This window comes from Rattus norvegicus, chromosome 12 (genome assembly GCF_036323735.1).
Source record: "Rattus norvegicus strain BN/NHsdMcwi chromosome 12, GRCr8, whole genome shotgun sequence".
In the NCBI taxonomy this organism is placed as follows: Eukaryota; Metazoa; Chordata; class Mammalia; order Rodentia; family Muridae; genus Rattus; species Rattus norvegicus.
Window position 1 is genome coordinate 39407444 of NC_086030.1, and position 17116 is coordinate 39424559.

Sequence of the window (17116 nt, forward strand, 5' to 3'; positions counted from 1 at the left end):
AATCCCAGAACTTGGGAGGCAGAGGCAGGTGGATGTCTGTGACTTCACAGCCAGCTAGGTCTAGAGAACAAGTTCTAGGACAGCCAGAGCGTACACATGATGTTTTAGTTAGGGTTTTACTGCTGTGAACAGACACCTTGACCAAGGCAACTCTTATAAGGACAACATTTAATTGGGGCTGGCTTACAGGTTCAGAGGTTCAGTCCATTACCATCAAGGTGGGAGCATGGCAGCATCTAGGTGGGCACGGTGCAGGAGGAGCTAAGAGTTCTACATCTTCACCTGAAGGGTGCTTGGATGAGGGTCTTAAAGCCCACACCCACAGAGCCACTGCTACTCCCAAAAGGCCACACCTACTGGAACTGGGCCCTACCTTTTAATAGTGTCACTCCCTGGGCCGAGCTTATACAAACTATCACACAGAAAAACCTTGTCTTGAAACAAACCAAAACCAAAACAAAAAACCCAACATGTCCCCCCACCCCCAAATAAACAGTATCGAGATCTCTGATGTGGGTCCTAGGGCACAAAGTCTGGCTCTCTGGAAAACCAGTAAACACTCTTAGCCACTGAGCAACCAATCTCTCTAGTTCTTACATCACTTATTAAACAAACAGGACTGACAGACGAAAACAGGCTCAGTTTGTGTTTGTATGCAGCAGGAGTTGAATTTTTCTTTTTGTTTTAAGAGGTATTAAAACCTACTGATAATGGCTAATCACTGATAGTATTTTTATTTAAAATATTTATTCTTATTCTATTTGTATGAGTGTTTTGCCTACATATATATCTCTGTACCACACGGTTGTCTGGTGTCCTCAGAGGCCAGAAGAGAATGATGAACCAACAAGTGCTCTTAACAACTGGGCCCTTTCTTCAGCCCTGATAATAATAATTTAAACTCTGGAAAACTGAGTGTCTTGAGAAATAGAGATAGAAGGGGCAATGTGAAAATTCAGACTGAAAGGATTGTAGACCAGGGGTTGGTTTTAAGGGCTTCACTTCCCAGACTTTGGGCTTTGTAGTGAATTAGGTGGGAAACAGATATTCACTCACAAGAAGGTGGTCTTCCCTCTTGTTTCACTATGAGAACTTGCAAACTGAAATAGCTGCCTGCAAATGGCATTTGTGAGGGGTTAAAGAAAAACATGTATTCTTGTCCTTACAAAAGCAGAGTAAGAATACAGGCATGGTGGTGGCTCATGCCTTTAATCCTAGCAGTAGGGAGGCAGTTGCAGATTCTACAAAGGGCTGCATGGTGACGCCTTGTATCCAAAAAATAAATAAATAAATAAATAAAGAAAGAAAGAAAGAAAGAAAGAGAGGAAGAAAGAAAGAGAGGAAGAAAGAAAGAAAGAATGAAAAAAGTATGTTTTTTTGAGGCAGGGTCTTACTGCATAGACATAGCTGGCCTGAAATTGGCTTTATAGACCAGACTGGCTTCCAACATATGGAGATCTTCCTGCCACTGCCTATACCTTCAGAGTTTTGGAGTAAAAGGCGGGAGCTACCGCATCGCATGCAAATATAATTAAAACGTGTCAATTTAATTCCATTGCTTTTAAATACAATTATTTAAAAATGTCTTTTGGGCAGGGTAGAGCATTCACATTATCTCAGTTACTGTGGTGATCGCCGATAAGTAAGATAATCGCGAGTTCGAAGCCAAGTTATGTGTCTTAAGTAAGCTATTGTTTCAAAAAGGGGAGGAAAGTAGCTTCAGATGAACGTCTTTGTTAGAGAGTTTCCCTAGTATACACTAGGCGTCGTGTTCAACCTTGTGTACTGCCAGAGGTAAAAAATGCAATTAAATGGGAGTGGGGGGGGGAGATCAAATTAGACGAATACACACAGTCTGTAGTTCACTCTGTGTCTAACAAAAATCCTTGCCTCTTCCATTCTACCGGATCCCGGTCCACGTCGACTAGGAACCTGTTCACTTTGGCTGAGCGTTCCTGTAGGGAATCGATTTCTGGAAACACCATTTATGTCCCACCCCCTTACTAACGTTTGGATATTTTGATTGGTCGTCAGTCTCCCTTGTGTTGTATGATTGGTCGAAAGCACACCGGGACACGGAGGACCCGCTGCTGTGGGAAACAGTCCTGGGCGGGCTTGGTGCCGGGCGGGTGCAGCCATGGCGTAAGGCGGCTCGTGGGCGCGGCGCGTGGCAGGCCTTGAAGGCCTGTCATTGCCAGCGTCCACGAGAGCCAATACTTCAATCCAATGATGACCAACGGGGTAGTGCACGCCAACTTGTTTGGCATCAAGGACTGGGTGACGCCCTATAAGATCGCGGTCCTGGTGCTGCTGAACGAGATGGGCCGCACGGGAGAGGGTGCTGTCAGCCTTGTGGAGCGGCGGAAGCTCAACCAGCTGCTCCTGCCCCTGCTGCAGGTGAGAGGCGCCCACTCTTTCCCGCTCATTTCCACGCGCTTCCTGTGGGCCCCGCCCTGCGCCGGGGGGGGGCGGGGAAGGTCCAACCTGGGGCCTAGGGGGCGGGGTTCATCTCGTAACTTTCTGCTCTGAAGGAATTTGGAAAAATAACGTGAATGCTTCTAGCTGACGTCTATTGTGCACCTACTATGGTCAGGTGCTTTACGTGAATTCTTTTTGCAGGTCCACATTAGGCTCCTGTATAATATGAATGATTAGGGGTAGGGCAACTGTTTGAGAGCCTTGGTCGTCTGGAAAGTGGGATACTCCATGCTGTCCAGTTCTGCTTTGTTTTCAGAGAGTTTCACTATTAATCCGTCTGATTGTTGAGTTCTAGTTTGAAAAGGACCTTGATAAATGCTACTTGTTAAATGTTCTTCCACTTAACAAGTCTTGGACTCTTGCCAAGTCAGCCAAAAAGAATATTCTTCTTATCAGTTGCATAATAGTTCATACTAAGATAACCAACATAATTCGATACTTTTTTTTGTTTTTGTTTTAACCTACAGGCAGTTTTAGTTCTGTTTGTTTTTCCAGACAGGGTTTCTTTATGTAACCCTGGCTGTCTTGGAACTAGCTCTGTAGGCCAGGGTGACCTCCAATTTAGAGATCCCCCTGCCTCTGTCTCCTGAATGCTGAGATTAAAAGGTGTGTACCCAGCCATATAGGCTATGTTAAAATAATATATGTCAAATACAGTTTGCCAAGGAGTAGAATTGAGTTACCCAGGTCTAGAGTGGCGTAAACAGTAACTTTCTAAAATGGCTCCAGTGTGTAATTTTAAGCCTCGTCTAGAGAAGGTATTGCTTCTGGGGTTAGCCAGCCTTCCTTCCCAAGTTCAGGAAAGGATGAGATGTGTTTATACTCATGAGAACTACTGCTCACCTTTGTTTAGTGCTTCCCGGGTAAAAACAAAGTCCCTCACATTCAGTCACTTAACTTTTGCCATCAACAAAGGAGACAGTGGTTATTAAGTCCATTTAACTGATGGAGACAGGCTCAGTGTTGCCTGTTTACAGAGTGACAAAGGAAAGAGAGCCTTGTCCTATGAATCTTGTTCACTTTTCCTTTTTTAAAATACTATTCCATTGACTAAACCAAAACAACCCACAAATGTGAAGTATGTCCTGGTGTTTTGTGTAGTCAGGAAAAATCCGGATTCCATATATATCATTTGGAGTGATTGACAAATGCCTCTCTACAGTTATTTGTCAGTCTGAAGCTCTTTGCCCGCTATCTCTAACCTTCCTGTTTCTCCTTTACGCAGGGCCCAGATATTACACTGTCAAAGCTGTACAAACTAATTGAAGAATCGTGTCCTCAGCTGGCAAATTCAGTGCAGATCAGGTGAACTTTCTTTCTGCAAAGGGCTGGGTGAAGAAAGACTACAAAGGAGTGGGTAGCAGTTAAAATGAGAGGGGTGTGGCTCTGTTGGGAAAGTGCTTGCCTCCCATGCACAAAGCCTGGGTTCTCTGCCCAGCACTTTAAACTAGCCATAGTGGGATACAACTGTAATCTATGCATTGGGGGGTGGGGGGCGCGAGAGGCAGGAAGAGCAGCAGTTCAAATTCTTCCTTGGCTACAGAATGATCTGGAAGCCAGCTGGGGTACATGGGGAACTAAAGCTAGGCTTACTTGAGGGGTTGTTTTTCTAAGAACCCTTATTGAGATGTTTTTAAATGGATAACATTAGACATAAGGTTTATGTGTTCTTCCCCCCAGGTGTATTATTTCACGTGGAATTACCTCCTTTATATATAGTTGTTTTAGATAATTCCAGTTTTACTCTGACGAGTGTTATACAGTAAGCGAGCAGTGTACGATACTCTTGGGGAATATGGGAGTGACATTTTAAGTGGATTATAAAGTTTGTCTTAGAAGCCACAGCTTTAAACAAACCTTGAAAAGCAGAACTGTTAGTAATTCAGAAATATGAAATGTGGAAGATGTTCAGCAGGCCTTGCTAAAACATGCATCCCAATTTTCTCATTCAGAATCAAACTGATGGCTGAAGGCGAATTGAAGGATCTGGAACAATTTTTTGATGACCTTTCAGATTCTTTTTCTGGAACTGAACCAGAGGTTCACAAAACAAGTGTAGTAGGTATGAAACTTGTCAGAAGAGCAGAGAGCGTTTCCACTGACGTGAGCAGCTTTCTGGGGGGCATCTGTCATGACTGGTGTACATGAACGTGCAGGCTAGGGTGCTGGCTGTGCTGTTGTTTCTATTTACTGCCTTCCTGTTTGTTCTGTATTTAACCATACCTTGTGGGAAAGCACCTCTGCTTCATCTGTAGTAGTTAGCCTGCTTCTGGGGTCTTTCGGGGTTACCCAGCTCTTTTCACAGTCCTGCAGACCACTTGCCTGTGTTGTGCCACTGTAAGTGGGAGTCAGCAGCCAACTTAGGAAGCAAGGTAAGTAAAAACACACTCTTCCTTTAGTATGTGAAGCACGTGCATACGTGACACTTCTTTGATGCTTTTCTACTAACCGTCCATGCCCCTCCCCTCTGACTCTGTTGCATGGCCATTTTTATGTTAGTTAGCGTCAGTTGTTTACTGCTCTCCTGTTCCCAGGTCTTTGATGTACAAGGTCGACATAGACTTTCCTCTTACAGAGACTGAGTTGTGCTGGAAGAGGGGTGGCAGATGTTACAGAGGAAATCAGTAAATAAGATGACGTAATTACTCCTCAGCTTTGACTAGACCCACACATAATAACTGTGGTAGTTTCAGAGAGTTTGAATAGCTGTGGAGAAAATGGAGGCCTGGAGGGGTGGAGATGCAAGAGGCCTGAGACCTGGCCGGAGCATGCGGGAAGAGCACTCCAGGCGGAGGGCAGCACCTACGATTCCTCTGAAGGAGGAATGGGCAGGAGTTGTTGCCGAGTCCTGGGATGTCAGTTAATGGTTCGCCTCCTCTCTCGTAGGTCTGTTTCTGCGTCACATGATCTTGGCCTACAGCAAGCTTTCCTTCAGTCAAGTGTTCAAGCTGTACACTGCCCTGCAGCAGTATTTCCAGAACGGGGAGAAAAAGACGGTGGAAGACGCTGACATGGACAGAGAGGATGGAGAGAGACAGATGGAGAAGGAGGAGCTCGACGTATCTGTCAGGTAACTCGGCTTCCTGTCAGGGTCCTCTTCCAGTTACGGCCTCAGTGAAGGTGCTGCAGTCCATTCTGGTCTGGACCCCGTGAGCTGGCTGTCCCTTCTCTGTCCCCGGGTGTCCAGGAGGTCAGCTCACAGGCTACAATTGAAGTTTTGTGTCCTGTGGCTTTGGATCGGCTGGTGGGAGGGAGGCACAAGCGGGCAGTCCACAGGTGGAAGGAGAGTAAGTCAGTGTGGATCCAGTGGCCCCCTTCCTTTGGGCTTTTGCGGGTGGCTATAGGACATGGTGTCTGTCAGATGATCTCTATACTTCTGTGACCAGGGAGCAGTGTTGACAGGCCTAGGTATAAAGGCCCATTGTTGTCTGCCTGAGGAATCATTTTTCCTACCCTATGGCTTCCCTGAGCCCTCCCTGCTCCTGTCTTTGTACTCTACTCAGATTTCTAGGTTTGAATGTGCGGTTTCTGTCCTGTGGGGTCAGCTACCCTAATAATTGACACCATCAATCATCAGAGTCTGAGAATCAGTTGAGGGCTTCCTAAAGCACAGGCATTCACCATATTCAGGTCTCTATAAAATGTCCTAAAATTAGCTTACAATGTAATGGATTTCCACAAGCTGTTTTTTTTGGGGGGGAGGGGGAGGGCACACACATGTTGTCATTATGTAGACTGACCTTAAACTCATTATATAGCCCTGGCTGGCTTCAAACATGAGCACTTATATGCACATCATACATAAAAGAAAAGTTTCCGGGCTGGAGAGATGGCTCAGCGGTTAAGAGCACTGACTGCTCTTCCAAAGGTCCTGAGTTCAAATCCCAGCAACCACATGGTGGCTCACAACCATCTGTAATGAGATCTGATGCCCTCTTCTGGTGTGTCTGAACGGCTGCAGTGTACTTATATATAATAAATAAATAAATCTTTTTAAAAAAAAAAAAAGAAAAAAAAAAAAAAAGAAAAGTTTCCGGCCAGGTATGATGATGCATGACTTTTTTTTTTTTTTTTTAAACAAGTGTCTGGGGTGATAGCCAGTTCTTTTTTTTTTTTTTTTTTTTTAAAGATTTTATTTATTATTACGTATAAGTACACTGTCGCTGTCTTCAGACACACCAGAAGAGGGTATCAGATCTCGTTAAGATGGTTGTGAACCATCATGTGGTTGCTGGGATTTGAACTCAGGACCTCTGGAAGAGCAGTCGGTGCTCTTAACCACTGAGCCATCTCTCCAGCCCATGATGCATGACTTTAATCCCAGAACTCAAAAGGCAGAGGCAGGAGGAAGATCTCCATTAGTTTGAGGCTAGCCTGGTCTACCTAGTGAGTTTTAGGACAGCCAGGTCTTCATAAAGAAACCCTAGCTGGGGAAAAAAAAAAAAAAGATAGTTTCCTGTATTTCTTTCTTTCTTTTTTTTTTTTTTTTTTTTTTGGTTCTTTTTTTCGGAGCTGGGGACCGAACCCAGGGCCTTGCGCTTCCTAGGTAAGCGCTCTACCACTGAGCTAAATCCCCAGCCCCGTTTCCTGTATTTCTTGACTAATTTGATTATTTGAAACTTTTTGCTTTGCTTTTACAGTTTTTGGTCCGGGGCTGTGTGTGTTCAGCAGGTGCCCCACCACTGAGCCTTTTCTTAGCTATTTTTTATAATAGTTAATTGGAGCCCTTTTTGACAATGAAAAGGAAAATTTAAAAATTTTTTTTTCATTTTTTTTTAAATTTAAAATTTTTATGTGTGCATAGTTTCTCTTTTCTTTCCAAGGGTATGGCTGGAACCCACAATCTCACACATGCTAGACATGTAATTTCTTTTGTAATTCTAGCCTTTTGTAATTTTATTTTATTGTATTATATTGGAAGAGAAATTACCCTTCTCTTTTTGTAGTTACTGGGATTTTTTTAGCTTTCTATAGGGAATTTCTTTTTCTCGTGAATTAGTATTAGCTCTGGAAAAGGGAAACACAAGTTTATGAGGTAATACTGGGAGCTTTGCGAGTCTCCCACCTTACAGTCCCCCTTTCTGAAGGGAAGCCCCGCTGTTTATTTTTCTGACAGGACTTCGTTCGCTTGTCTAGACTGGCCTGAGACTCAGGGCAGACCTGCTTCAGCCTTCAGGTACACAGATGACAGGGAGCTCTAGTTGTTAATTTGAGAGTGGCAGGGCCAAGCATGTCCTCAGTGGTACAGACCCCGCCTTCTGTGAATGAGGCCTCACCATTCAGTGCCAGAGAAGCAAACATTTAGAGCCTGGCCTGCTCAGTCCTGAGCTGTTGGTCGAGTGTCTAAGACTCCAGTTGCAGAGCAGACAATGAAGTTAGCTTCGTGTTGTGTTTAGCTCTGTGGCTCAGTGGCAGCATTCATGTCCCGCCCGAGTGCAGGCCTGGAAAGCACACACACCCTGTGAGCTTACTGTGGAGCCCCTGAGGCTGCGAGCGAGGGGCTGCCTTCGCAGCTTTTCCTCTAAGGAAATCCTGTGTCAGTCTCCCAAACTCAGCTATCCTGCGAGTGTTTGCTCAGCGCTTCCCTATGCCAGGCTCAAGGCTTGGTGCAGTTCACTCTGCAAGGAGGAGAAAATTCCCGCATTCATACCAGTAGGTAGGGATGGACAGATGATAGATAGGGAACTAAGTTTAAACTAATGAGGTAGAATTTTCAGAGAGTCAGTGTGGTAAAGAAGTGAAACAGAAGCCATGTTTGGTAATGTGTATAGTTCCACCACTAGGCAGGGACTAGGAAATGATCAAGGAAGCAGGAGGATTGTTCCTGGTCTGCCTTGGCTAGGCAGTGAGTTCCAGGGTAGTCGGGCTGTATAGTAAGAGCTGGTCTTAATGAAAGAAAGACTGGCATAGTCACAGGATTAAGAGTGCTAGGAGTGGGGGAGCTGTGGTCGAGGGCTGTATGGCACAGTGTTCTGAAGATTCATCCATGGTGTATCGGACGCCTGCAGAGGCCAGAAGGCTGCCGTGTAGCTGTCAAACCTGGGTCTTCTGCAAGAGCAACACTTGCTCTAAGCACTGAGCTATCTCCCTAGTCTAAGAACTTCCTTTTGTAAAAGGCTGAATAGCATTTTGCATGTACATACCACGTATTTGCTTATCTACTGTCTGTCAGTGGGTAATTGAGTTGCTATCGTGTGATCTGCAGATGTATGTTTGAATCCCCCATTTTAAACATTGAAAATATCTTAAATAGCTTTTTAATAGGAAGCCTAGGCTGCCCTTGAACGTCCCCTCTTTCTGTCTAGCCTTATGAGAAGTGGCTTTATAAGGGCGTGTTACTGTAATTTGCCTTGAATGTTTAAAGAACTTACATGATTTTATGTTTTTGTTTTCCAGAGAAGAGGAGGTATCTTGCAGTGGTCCTCTGTCCCAAAAACAAGCAGAATTTTTTCTTTCTCAGCAGGTATGTTCCATATAGCTTATCATGAGCTTTTTTACGTTTATTAAGTCCTGTGATGTTCTGTATTGTCATGTCCCTCTAAAGTTAATGTGTTTATTTGCAAGACTGTGGTATAGTGGCTATGGGTCCTTGCCTGCCTGTTACTTTATTCTTCTCTGGAGACATTCATTCCATAATGGAGTGTGACCAAGAGCCCATTCACTCATAATCTAGATTGGCTTCTTCCTTCCTGCAGTTATATACTTAATTTGTAGTATTGAGGGGATTGAGCCCCATGTCCTGTGCATGCCAGGCAAGCACTGGCGCACAGTGGGTTAGTTAAAACTGCTTTGGCTCCTGAAGGCCTGTGCTTCCAGCCACCCGCCAGAGCCCTCTGGATTCAAGGGTGAAAGACACAGGCACACCAGCTACTTTTGATGTGCCTTGACTAGCTCAGTGACTGGGCATTTCTAGTCCTCCCCTCGGCTAGCACATGCTCTCCTCTCCAACTTTCCTGAGTCAACTTATTAAATGAACATTTCATCTCTGCTACCTCAGACCCAATCAGGGAGGTGGCCTCTAGGGCCATTTTCCTGGATTCTTCAATGCTGAAAGGCTTTTAAGTTTCATTTTTCTCTTTCCTGGTCATGGTGATTCTCCCCTTTCCTCTTTCTTCGGCCCCTCACCCACAAAATCTAAAAGTTTGGCCCTGTCTCCCTGCCCAACCATTGGCTCAATGGCAATTCTTTATTATCAGTAGAAGCCAGCTGGGGTAGGGACCCTTAGGTTTGGAAGCGTGACTTTTGGGGATCTGAAATAAAAGAGCATTAGAACCATTCCCTGACAGTTATGTCCCCAATTAACTTTCCCCCATGTATATATGACTATGGTAAGGGTGGATGCGTGTGGGTCCACTGTATGCATGTGCATGTAGAGCCCCAGTGTGTTGTCCGGTGTCTTGCTCATAATTGCTCTCACCTTAGTCATTGATGCGGGCTCTTCAGTTGACTCTAGAGCTTGGCAAGCTGCTAGTGTAGCTAGCCAGTGGCTCTGGGGATCCCTCCCTGCCTTTCTAGTTCTGGCATTACAGTGGGCTGTACACCCACCAACTTGTCCTTTTGATGTTCTCAAACATACGTGTACAGAGAAGTGCAGGTGCAGACAAGGTCCTCAGTGTGGAATGGTGCCTGTCACTAAGTGTGTAGATACAGGTGCCTGTCACCAGGCCTGATGACCTGAGTGGGTTCAGTCCTGGGACTCCCATGGTGGGAAGAGAGAACAAGTTGTCCTCTGACTTCTACACATCCTCCACCATGAGCTTTTTGTTAGTTTGGGATGGGATTTCATTCTGTAGCCCAGGCTGGCCTCATATCTTTGGATTATAATTATGCTTGAACCACCACATCCAGTGAAAGTGCTGTATAGTGACTGCCTGTATCATTACTCTCGGGATTCCACATTATATTTTACTCTGTTTATAAATAATTAACGTGCTCTTTCCAGCTAAAGTTAGGTTTTATCTCTTGGGGTAGGGCTGATGTTTCACTGTGAAGCCTAGACTGACATAGACAGAGTTTTCTTGTCTTCCAGTGTGCCTACCTTTTCTTCTTAACTAGAAGGTTAAGTGTGTGCATTTGTGTCTGTGAGGTGTCTGTGGTTATGTATGTGCACATGGTTCAGTGTGTGCATTTGTGTCTGTGTGAGGTGTCTGTGTGTTATGTGCACGTGGTTATGTGCACATATGGTTCAGCGCCCTGAGAGGCCAGAAGGAAGCACCTGATCCCTGGAGCTGGAGTTGCTGGTGCTTGGTGCAGGCCGTCTGATGTGAGGGCTGGGCACCGAGGCACGGCCTCCTGCAAGAGCAGCAAGGGCTCTTAACCACTTAACCATCTCCCCAGCCCGCCTTTTTACTTTAATGTAGCTCAGTTATAGATCCTAGTGTGTGTTGTTCCAGAAGTGCTTCTTACAGCTCTAAGTCGTAGTTCTTCATTATTGTGTTAATGCAGACTACATAGTTTTCCTGTGCTATTTTAATACAATATAGAATTTAAATTTTTTGTCCTGTTTTTATTTTGTTCATAATTTTCTTCCTTAAAAAGATGTGATATTTGAATTTTAGCTGGATGTGGTAATATGCCTCTCACCACTGGAGAGGCAAAAGCAGCAGTTCTCTGAATTCCAGGATAGCCTGGTCTCCATAGAGTTCCAGGGCAGCCAGGGCTGTAGAGTGAAGCTTTGTCTAAAAACTAACTTAACCTAACTGAGTTACCCCACAGTAAACACCAGTCAGTCAAGAGTCCACGTGCAGAATACCTTAGTTGTGGAGCCCAGCTTTCCTAATGTGGTACTGCATGTCTTAGCTGTGGGAGGAAGTGTTTGTAATCTGGATTCGCCTCACACCCTTGTGCCCTGCAGACGGATTAAAGAGTCACGTGTACCCAGGTTACTCTGTAATTAGACCGGAGGCCGCCCCACATTAAGTTTTAACTGCCCTTGGGTGGGGAAAGCCTTGGTGACACAGAGGAAGGAACCGGGCAGGAGACAGTTGGTTTTTCAGCATGAACTCAATGTTGGCATTGTCACATTCTCAACTTAATCAAGGGCAGAAAGTGTTTGCAATAAATGTGAGTGAGAGTTAGCAGTGTCGCTGTAGAAATTGTTTCAAAGACCGTTTGATGAGGAGACAAAGTTTATCATCTGTTACTTTGTGGAAAGAAGAACAGGCTGGGCTGCAAAGACTCCTGGTTAAGAACACATGATGCTCTTCCAGAGGACCAACAACTGCACAGGCTCATAGCCATTACTCCAGTCCCAGGGTATCCAGTGCCCTCTTCTGGCCTCTGTGGGCACTGCACATATGGTGCACTGACATACCTGTAAGAATACCCACATACATAGAATAAAAATGAATCTCTTTTTAAAGAAAAGAAAAGAAAAGAAGATTGCTATTAATATTGTATGTGTGTGAATGCTTTGCCTCCTTGTGTGTGAACTACATGTATGCAGTGCCTATGAAGGACGAGACAGTGGCAGATCCCCCGGAACACAAATGCATGGATATTTCTGAGCTGACTTGGTGCAAATTGGACCTGGCTCCTAGAAAAACTGTCAGTGCTCTTAACTGCTGGACACCATTTCCCCTATCCCCTACCGATCTAACACCCCAGTTCCCCAAGATAGGGTCTTACTGTGTAGGTCTGACAGGCCTGGGACATTCTCTAGACCAAGCTGGCCTCAAACTGACAGGGACTCTTGTGCAGCCTGAGTGCTGTGATCACAGGCTAGACCTGCCACGCCATTCTTAGTTGTTTTGGTTTTTGCTGTTTTTTTTGAGACAGGGTTTCTCTCTATAACAGCCCTGGCTGTCCTGGAACTCATTTGTAGACCAGGCTACATCCCACTCTGCCTCCCAACTGCTGGGATTAAAGTTTTTATTTATGAACATTGATGGCTTGCCTGCATGTATGTCCTCTGGGAGAGCAGTCAGTGCTCTTAACTGCTGGGCCATCTCTACTTCCTCCTCACTCATGTTTTTAAGACAAAGTCTCAGTCTGTAACTCTGATCCTCGTGGAAACGCCTCCTATGTGTTAAGATGACATGTTCAGCCATTAGACCTAACCTCATACCTGCAATCACATACATGTGGGAAAAGCTAGGATGAAGTTACCACCTGTACCACTTACTACCATACCAGGTCTGAGGATACTATTGTCTCAGCACATAGGAAGCTGAGGCAGGGGGATTGAAAGACAAGTGCCAGTTCCTTTCAAGAAAAAAAAAGATATACTACTTATAATCTTATTTTTTTTCTTTTTTTTTTTTTCTTTTTTTTTTTTTGGCTCTTTTTTTCGGAGCTGGGGACCGAACCCAGGGCCTTGTGCTTCCTAGGCAAGCACTCTACCACTGAGCTAAATCCCCAACCCCTTTTCTTTTTTTTAAAGATTTATTTATTTTATGTATATGAATACACTGTAGCTGTCTTCAGACACACCAGAAGAGGGCATCAGATCCCATGACAGATGGTTGTGAGCCACCATGTGGTTGCTGGGAATTAAACTTACGACCTCTGGAAGAGCAATCAGTTCTCTTAACTGCTGGGCTATCTCTCCAGCCCCTAATAGTCTTATTTCTAACTGATAGTTAGACCTTGTCTAGCCTCAGTGATAGACAGTGAAGTGTAAACTGTAAACTGGGACCCACTGGGGTTTGCTAGGTCTGGAAGGAGCACGTGGGTAAGGAGTGCAGGCCCGGAGATTTGTGTCTAAGGGAAGGGAAGGCGTGAACATGGTCAGTGTGTTGAAAATGCACTCGGGCGGATGAGGTGGGTGTCAGCCAGTGTCAGTCCCTGGGTTCCCTCTGGGTTCCCTGTTTCTAATGTGTTGTCCTTGTAATTTCAGGCTGCTTTGTTGAAGAATGACGAGACTAAAGCCCTCACCCCAGCCTCCTTGCAGAAGGAGTTGAACAACCTGTTGAAATTTAATCCTGATTTTGCTGAAGCTGTGAGTTTTATCCAGAATTTGTTCCTGGGTTTCAAGGAAAGGACAGTGCAGTTCAGTATGTCAGAGAGCCACACAAATTTTGGATTCTAAAAGAAATCACATTTGGCAAGATAACAGCAGGGCCCAGACCACAAGGTTTCCCCACCATCCCTGGGCCAAGGGCCTACTACTGTGTTCTCTCAGTCATCTTGGGTGTGGCTTTAAACAGGAGATGGTAGACGAATAGATTAAAAAAAACATTTGAAGACTGAAAAACTGTTTTCCTTTCTCCCTTTTTGGAGTGTTTTCAAACAAATTTTGAAATTAAATGTCCTATTAGATCTGTTCCTCTGTGAGTTTCTTAATGTAAACTTCAGATGATATTTGGTTTGACATCAGGTTTTATTCATGTCAGAACAGTTCTATTGTGTTTCCCAGTACCTGAGACACCCCTTTTAGAAGACTGCTTTAACTCTGTGCTTCAAAGCAAAAGGAAGGAATAAACTCGGTAGTTGGCTTTACTGCTGTTCCGTCTTAAGTCGGACGTTTAGAAGAACTAACTTCTAACTTGTACATGAATCGGGGGGTGTGCGTGCGCGGAAACCTGAACAGACAGCTAATGAGGTTGTCGTCTGTGGCCTGTTCCAAGCCAGTATTTGAATCTCTTACTTTGCCCCTGGAAAAAAGATGATGCTGACCATGGCTCCCATGAGACTACTGATTATTTCTTGTTTCAGCATTACCTCAGCTACTTAAACAACCTCCGTGTTCAAGATGTTTTCAGCTCAACGCACAGCCTCCTTCATTATTTTGACCGCCTGATTCTCACTGGAGCAGAGGGCAAAAGTAATGGGGAAGAAGGTTATGGCCGGAGCCTAAGATACGCCGCTCTCAACCTGGCTGCCCTGCACTGCCGCTTCGGCCACTAGTAAGTTCGTAGACTTCTGTCCATGCAGACAGGGAGGACCAGTATCTCAGTGTTCACTGAAACTCGTTTTTAAAGATAATCCACCGCCTGGAGGGGTAGTGCACCCTTTTAATCCCAGTACTCAGGGGCAAGGCACATGGATTTCTGAGTTTGAGGCTAGCCTGGTCTACATAGGGAGTTCCAGGCCAGCCAAGGATATGTAGTGAGACCCTGTCTCAAAGAACAAAAAAACACTCTTCCACTTGTGATGGCACACGTCTGTAATCCCAGCACTGGGGAGTTGGAGGGAAGAGGACAGATGCAAGCTCAAGGCCAGTCTGGGCTACACAGAAGACTCTGTCATAAAACAGAGTCAAAAACAAACAATTAGGGGTTGGGGATTTAGCTCAGTGGTAGAGCGCTTGCCTAGGAAGCGCAAGGCCCTGGGTTCGGTCCCCAGCTCCGAAAAAAAGAACCCCCCCCCAAAAAAAAAAAAACAATCAAAAAATTATTTTTAGGGCTGGAGATTTAAAAAATTATTTTTAAAATGGAGAAAGAAACTGACTTGAGATTTTTCTAGATTTGTTTTTAACTCCCAGATTGAACCTTTTTGTAAGTGGAAAATCTTCCTTAGTAGTGTGCCCCCTGGAGTCACTGTGTAGCAGTGCGTGCTTTAGTGCCTGAGCCTGCTTTGTTTTTTGCTTCTAAGAGCAATCGGCCATTCAGTGAATTAGGTCATTAGGTCGGAGGTTCCCAGAGGGACTTTGGAGGCAGTGGTGGTGCTGCAGAAGCTATTTTCGGTATTTATAAAGCTAAGGAGAGTGTGTCCGCTGGTAGAAGGTGCACAGACTTTGGAAGTTCCGTGCACTTTTACATGAGTTCAGGCAGCCATGATATGGAACCGGTTGGTTTTGTTATAATATATGCCTGGATTTATGGTCTGTTTATTTTGCTTTGTGGAAAAAGCATGAGAACTTGTAGTCAGGAAGGAAAAAAAACCAATTTAGGCAAGTGTGTGGACACCTTCTCATGGAAAAGACTTAGGTAAGAGAGGCGAGCCTTGGCTGCAAAAGTGGCTACCAAAGCAGGGTAGGACTTCGAGTCACCAGACGTAGTCTGAGAACCTCAGAACCTCACAACAGCGGTGTGGAGCGCAAGCCCAGAGCGGGGTGGCAGCAGGGACATGCAGGCCCCAGGCTCACATTCCAGACTCGCTGCTTATGTGAGATTCCGTAGTAGCTTACAGTAGCTCACTCCCTCTTTGCTCTAATGACCTGTAGATGAAGCATTTGTTTTATAAACTCCTCTTAGGGTTTCATCTGGGGATGCTACAGGACCCTGTGCAGGTCAGTTAAGTAAGTGCCTTGGCATTGAGCAACTGCTCTAGCCCCAAAGACCTTTGTTTCTCTTAACAGGATTTCGTGTTTCTCAACCGGCCTTGAACTTCTAGTCTTCCTGCCTCTGTCTCCCAAGTGCTGGGATTTCAGCCAGGCAGCCCCACACCTGTTTATGTGGTGGTGGAGGTGGAAACTTAAGCAAGGCGAGCGCTCTGCTGACGGTTACAGCCCTAGCCCTGTAATGTTGGACATTTTGAGAGCTGCTTGTTCGTCAGATAATGCTTCATACGAAGCTCCACTGTGGGGGCCAGGGTGTGCAGAAGTGAAAATAGAGAAGCACTGGGTTACTTGTAGGAGATGCTGTAGCTGGTAGAACGGTACAGGTACAGAATGTAGCTGCAGTGTTGTCCTAGTGTGGCCAGGCTGAGAGCTGTGGTAAGGAGCTGCCATGGCTGGAAGGAGGAGCGATCTGGTCTTGCTCCAGGTCTGTGCGCATGCCCAGTTGCCAAGGTCACAGGTTAGTCCTGCCTGTCATCTGCTGACCTGATATTGGAACACAGTCATAGGAAAGCCAAGTGGTCTGTGCCTGTGTTTGGAGGGCAGTCACAGGGGTGAGAAGGTCCAGAGTGGGAGCTTACAGCTTGCGTGAGCGGTACGCTCCTGACTCTGCAGGTAGGGAAAGTGGAAGGTGACGGTGGAGCTGCAGACCAGCCGAGCCCTGAGTCGTGGGGACTCTGCAGGTAGGGAAAGTGGAAGGTGACGGTGGAGCTGCAGACCAGCCGAGCCCTGAGTCGTGGGGACTCTGCAGGTAGGGAAGGTGGAAGGTGACGGTGGAGCTGCAGACCAGCCGAGCCCTGAGTCGTGGGGACTCTGCAGGTAGGGAAAGTGGAAGGTGACGGTGGAGCTGCAGACCAGCCGAGCCCTGAGTCGTGGGGACTCTGCAGGTAGGGAAAGTGGAAGGTGACGGTGGAGCTGCAGACCAGCCGAGCCCTGAGTCGTGGGGACTCTGCAGGTAGGGAAAGTGGAAGGTGACGGTGGAGCTGCAGACCAGCCGAGCCCTGAGTCGTGGGGACTCTGCAGGTAGGGAAAGTGGAAGGTGACGGTGGAGCTGCAGACCAGCCGAGCCCTGAGTCGTGGGGACTCTGCAGGTAGGGAAAGTGGAAGGTGACGGTGGAGCTGCAGACCAGCCGAGCCCTGAGTCGTGGGGACTCTGCAGGTAGGGAAAGTGGAAGGTGACGGTGGAGCTGCAGACCAGCCGAGCCCTGAGTCGTGGGGACTCTGCAGGTAGGGAAAGTGGAAGGTGACGGTGGAGCTGCAGACCAGCCGAGCCCTGAGTCGTGGGGACTCTGCAGGTAGGGAAAGTGGAAGGTGACGGTGGAGCTGCAGACCAGCCGAGCCCTGAGTCGTGGGGAGGCTGTTGCTTCCATCTTGGGAGGCTCAGTGGGCGTCACAGTACATTTCAGAGAGGAGACCTGC

At 46.1% G+C, this 17116-nt stretch overlaps 1 protein-coding gene across 2 annotated transcripts in view; it reads left to right on the forward strand.

The window, feature by feature from the left end:
* Positions 1 to 2075: 2075 nt before the first annotated feature.
* Anapc5 (anaphase-promoting complex subunit 5) overlaps positions 2076 to 17116 on the forward strand; it is a 33000-nt gene continuing 17959 nt past the window's right edge. For both annotated transcript variants that reach the window (NM_001401087.1, NM_001080147.2), the window contains exons 1-7: positions 2076 to 2397; positions 3704 to 3783; positions 4431 to 4540; positions 5365 to 5548; positions 8875 to 8941; positions 13316 to 13417; positions 14134 to 14324. In NM_001401087.1, coding sequence (NP_001388016.1) covers positions 2227 to 2397; positions 3704 to 3783; positions 4431 to 4540; positions 5365 to 5548; positions 8875 to 8941; positions 13316 to 13417; positions 14134 to 14324 — 905 coding nt within the window. In that variant the 5' untranslated portion in view covers positions 2076 to 2226. The remainder of the gene's footprint in view (positions 2398 to 3703; positions 3784 to 4430; positions 4541 to 5364; positions 5549 to 8874; positions 8942 to 13315; positions 13418 to 14133; positions 14325 to 17116) is intronic.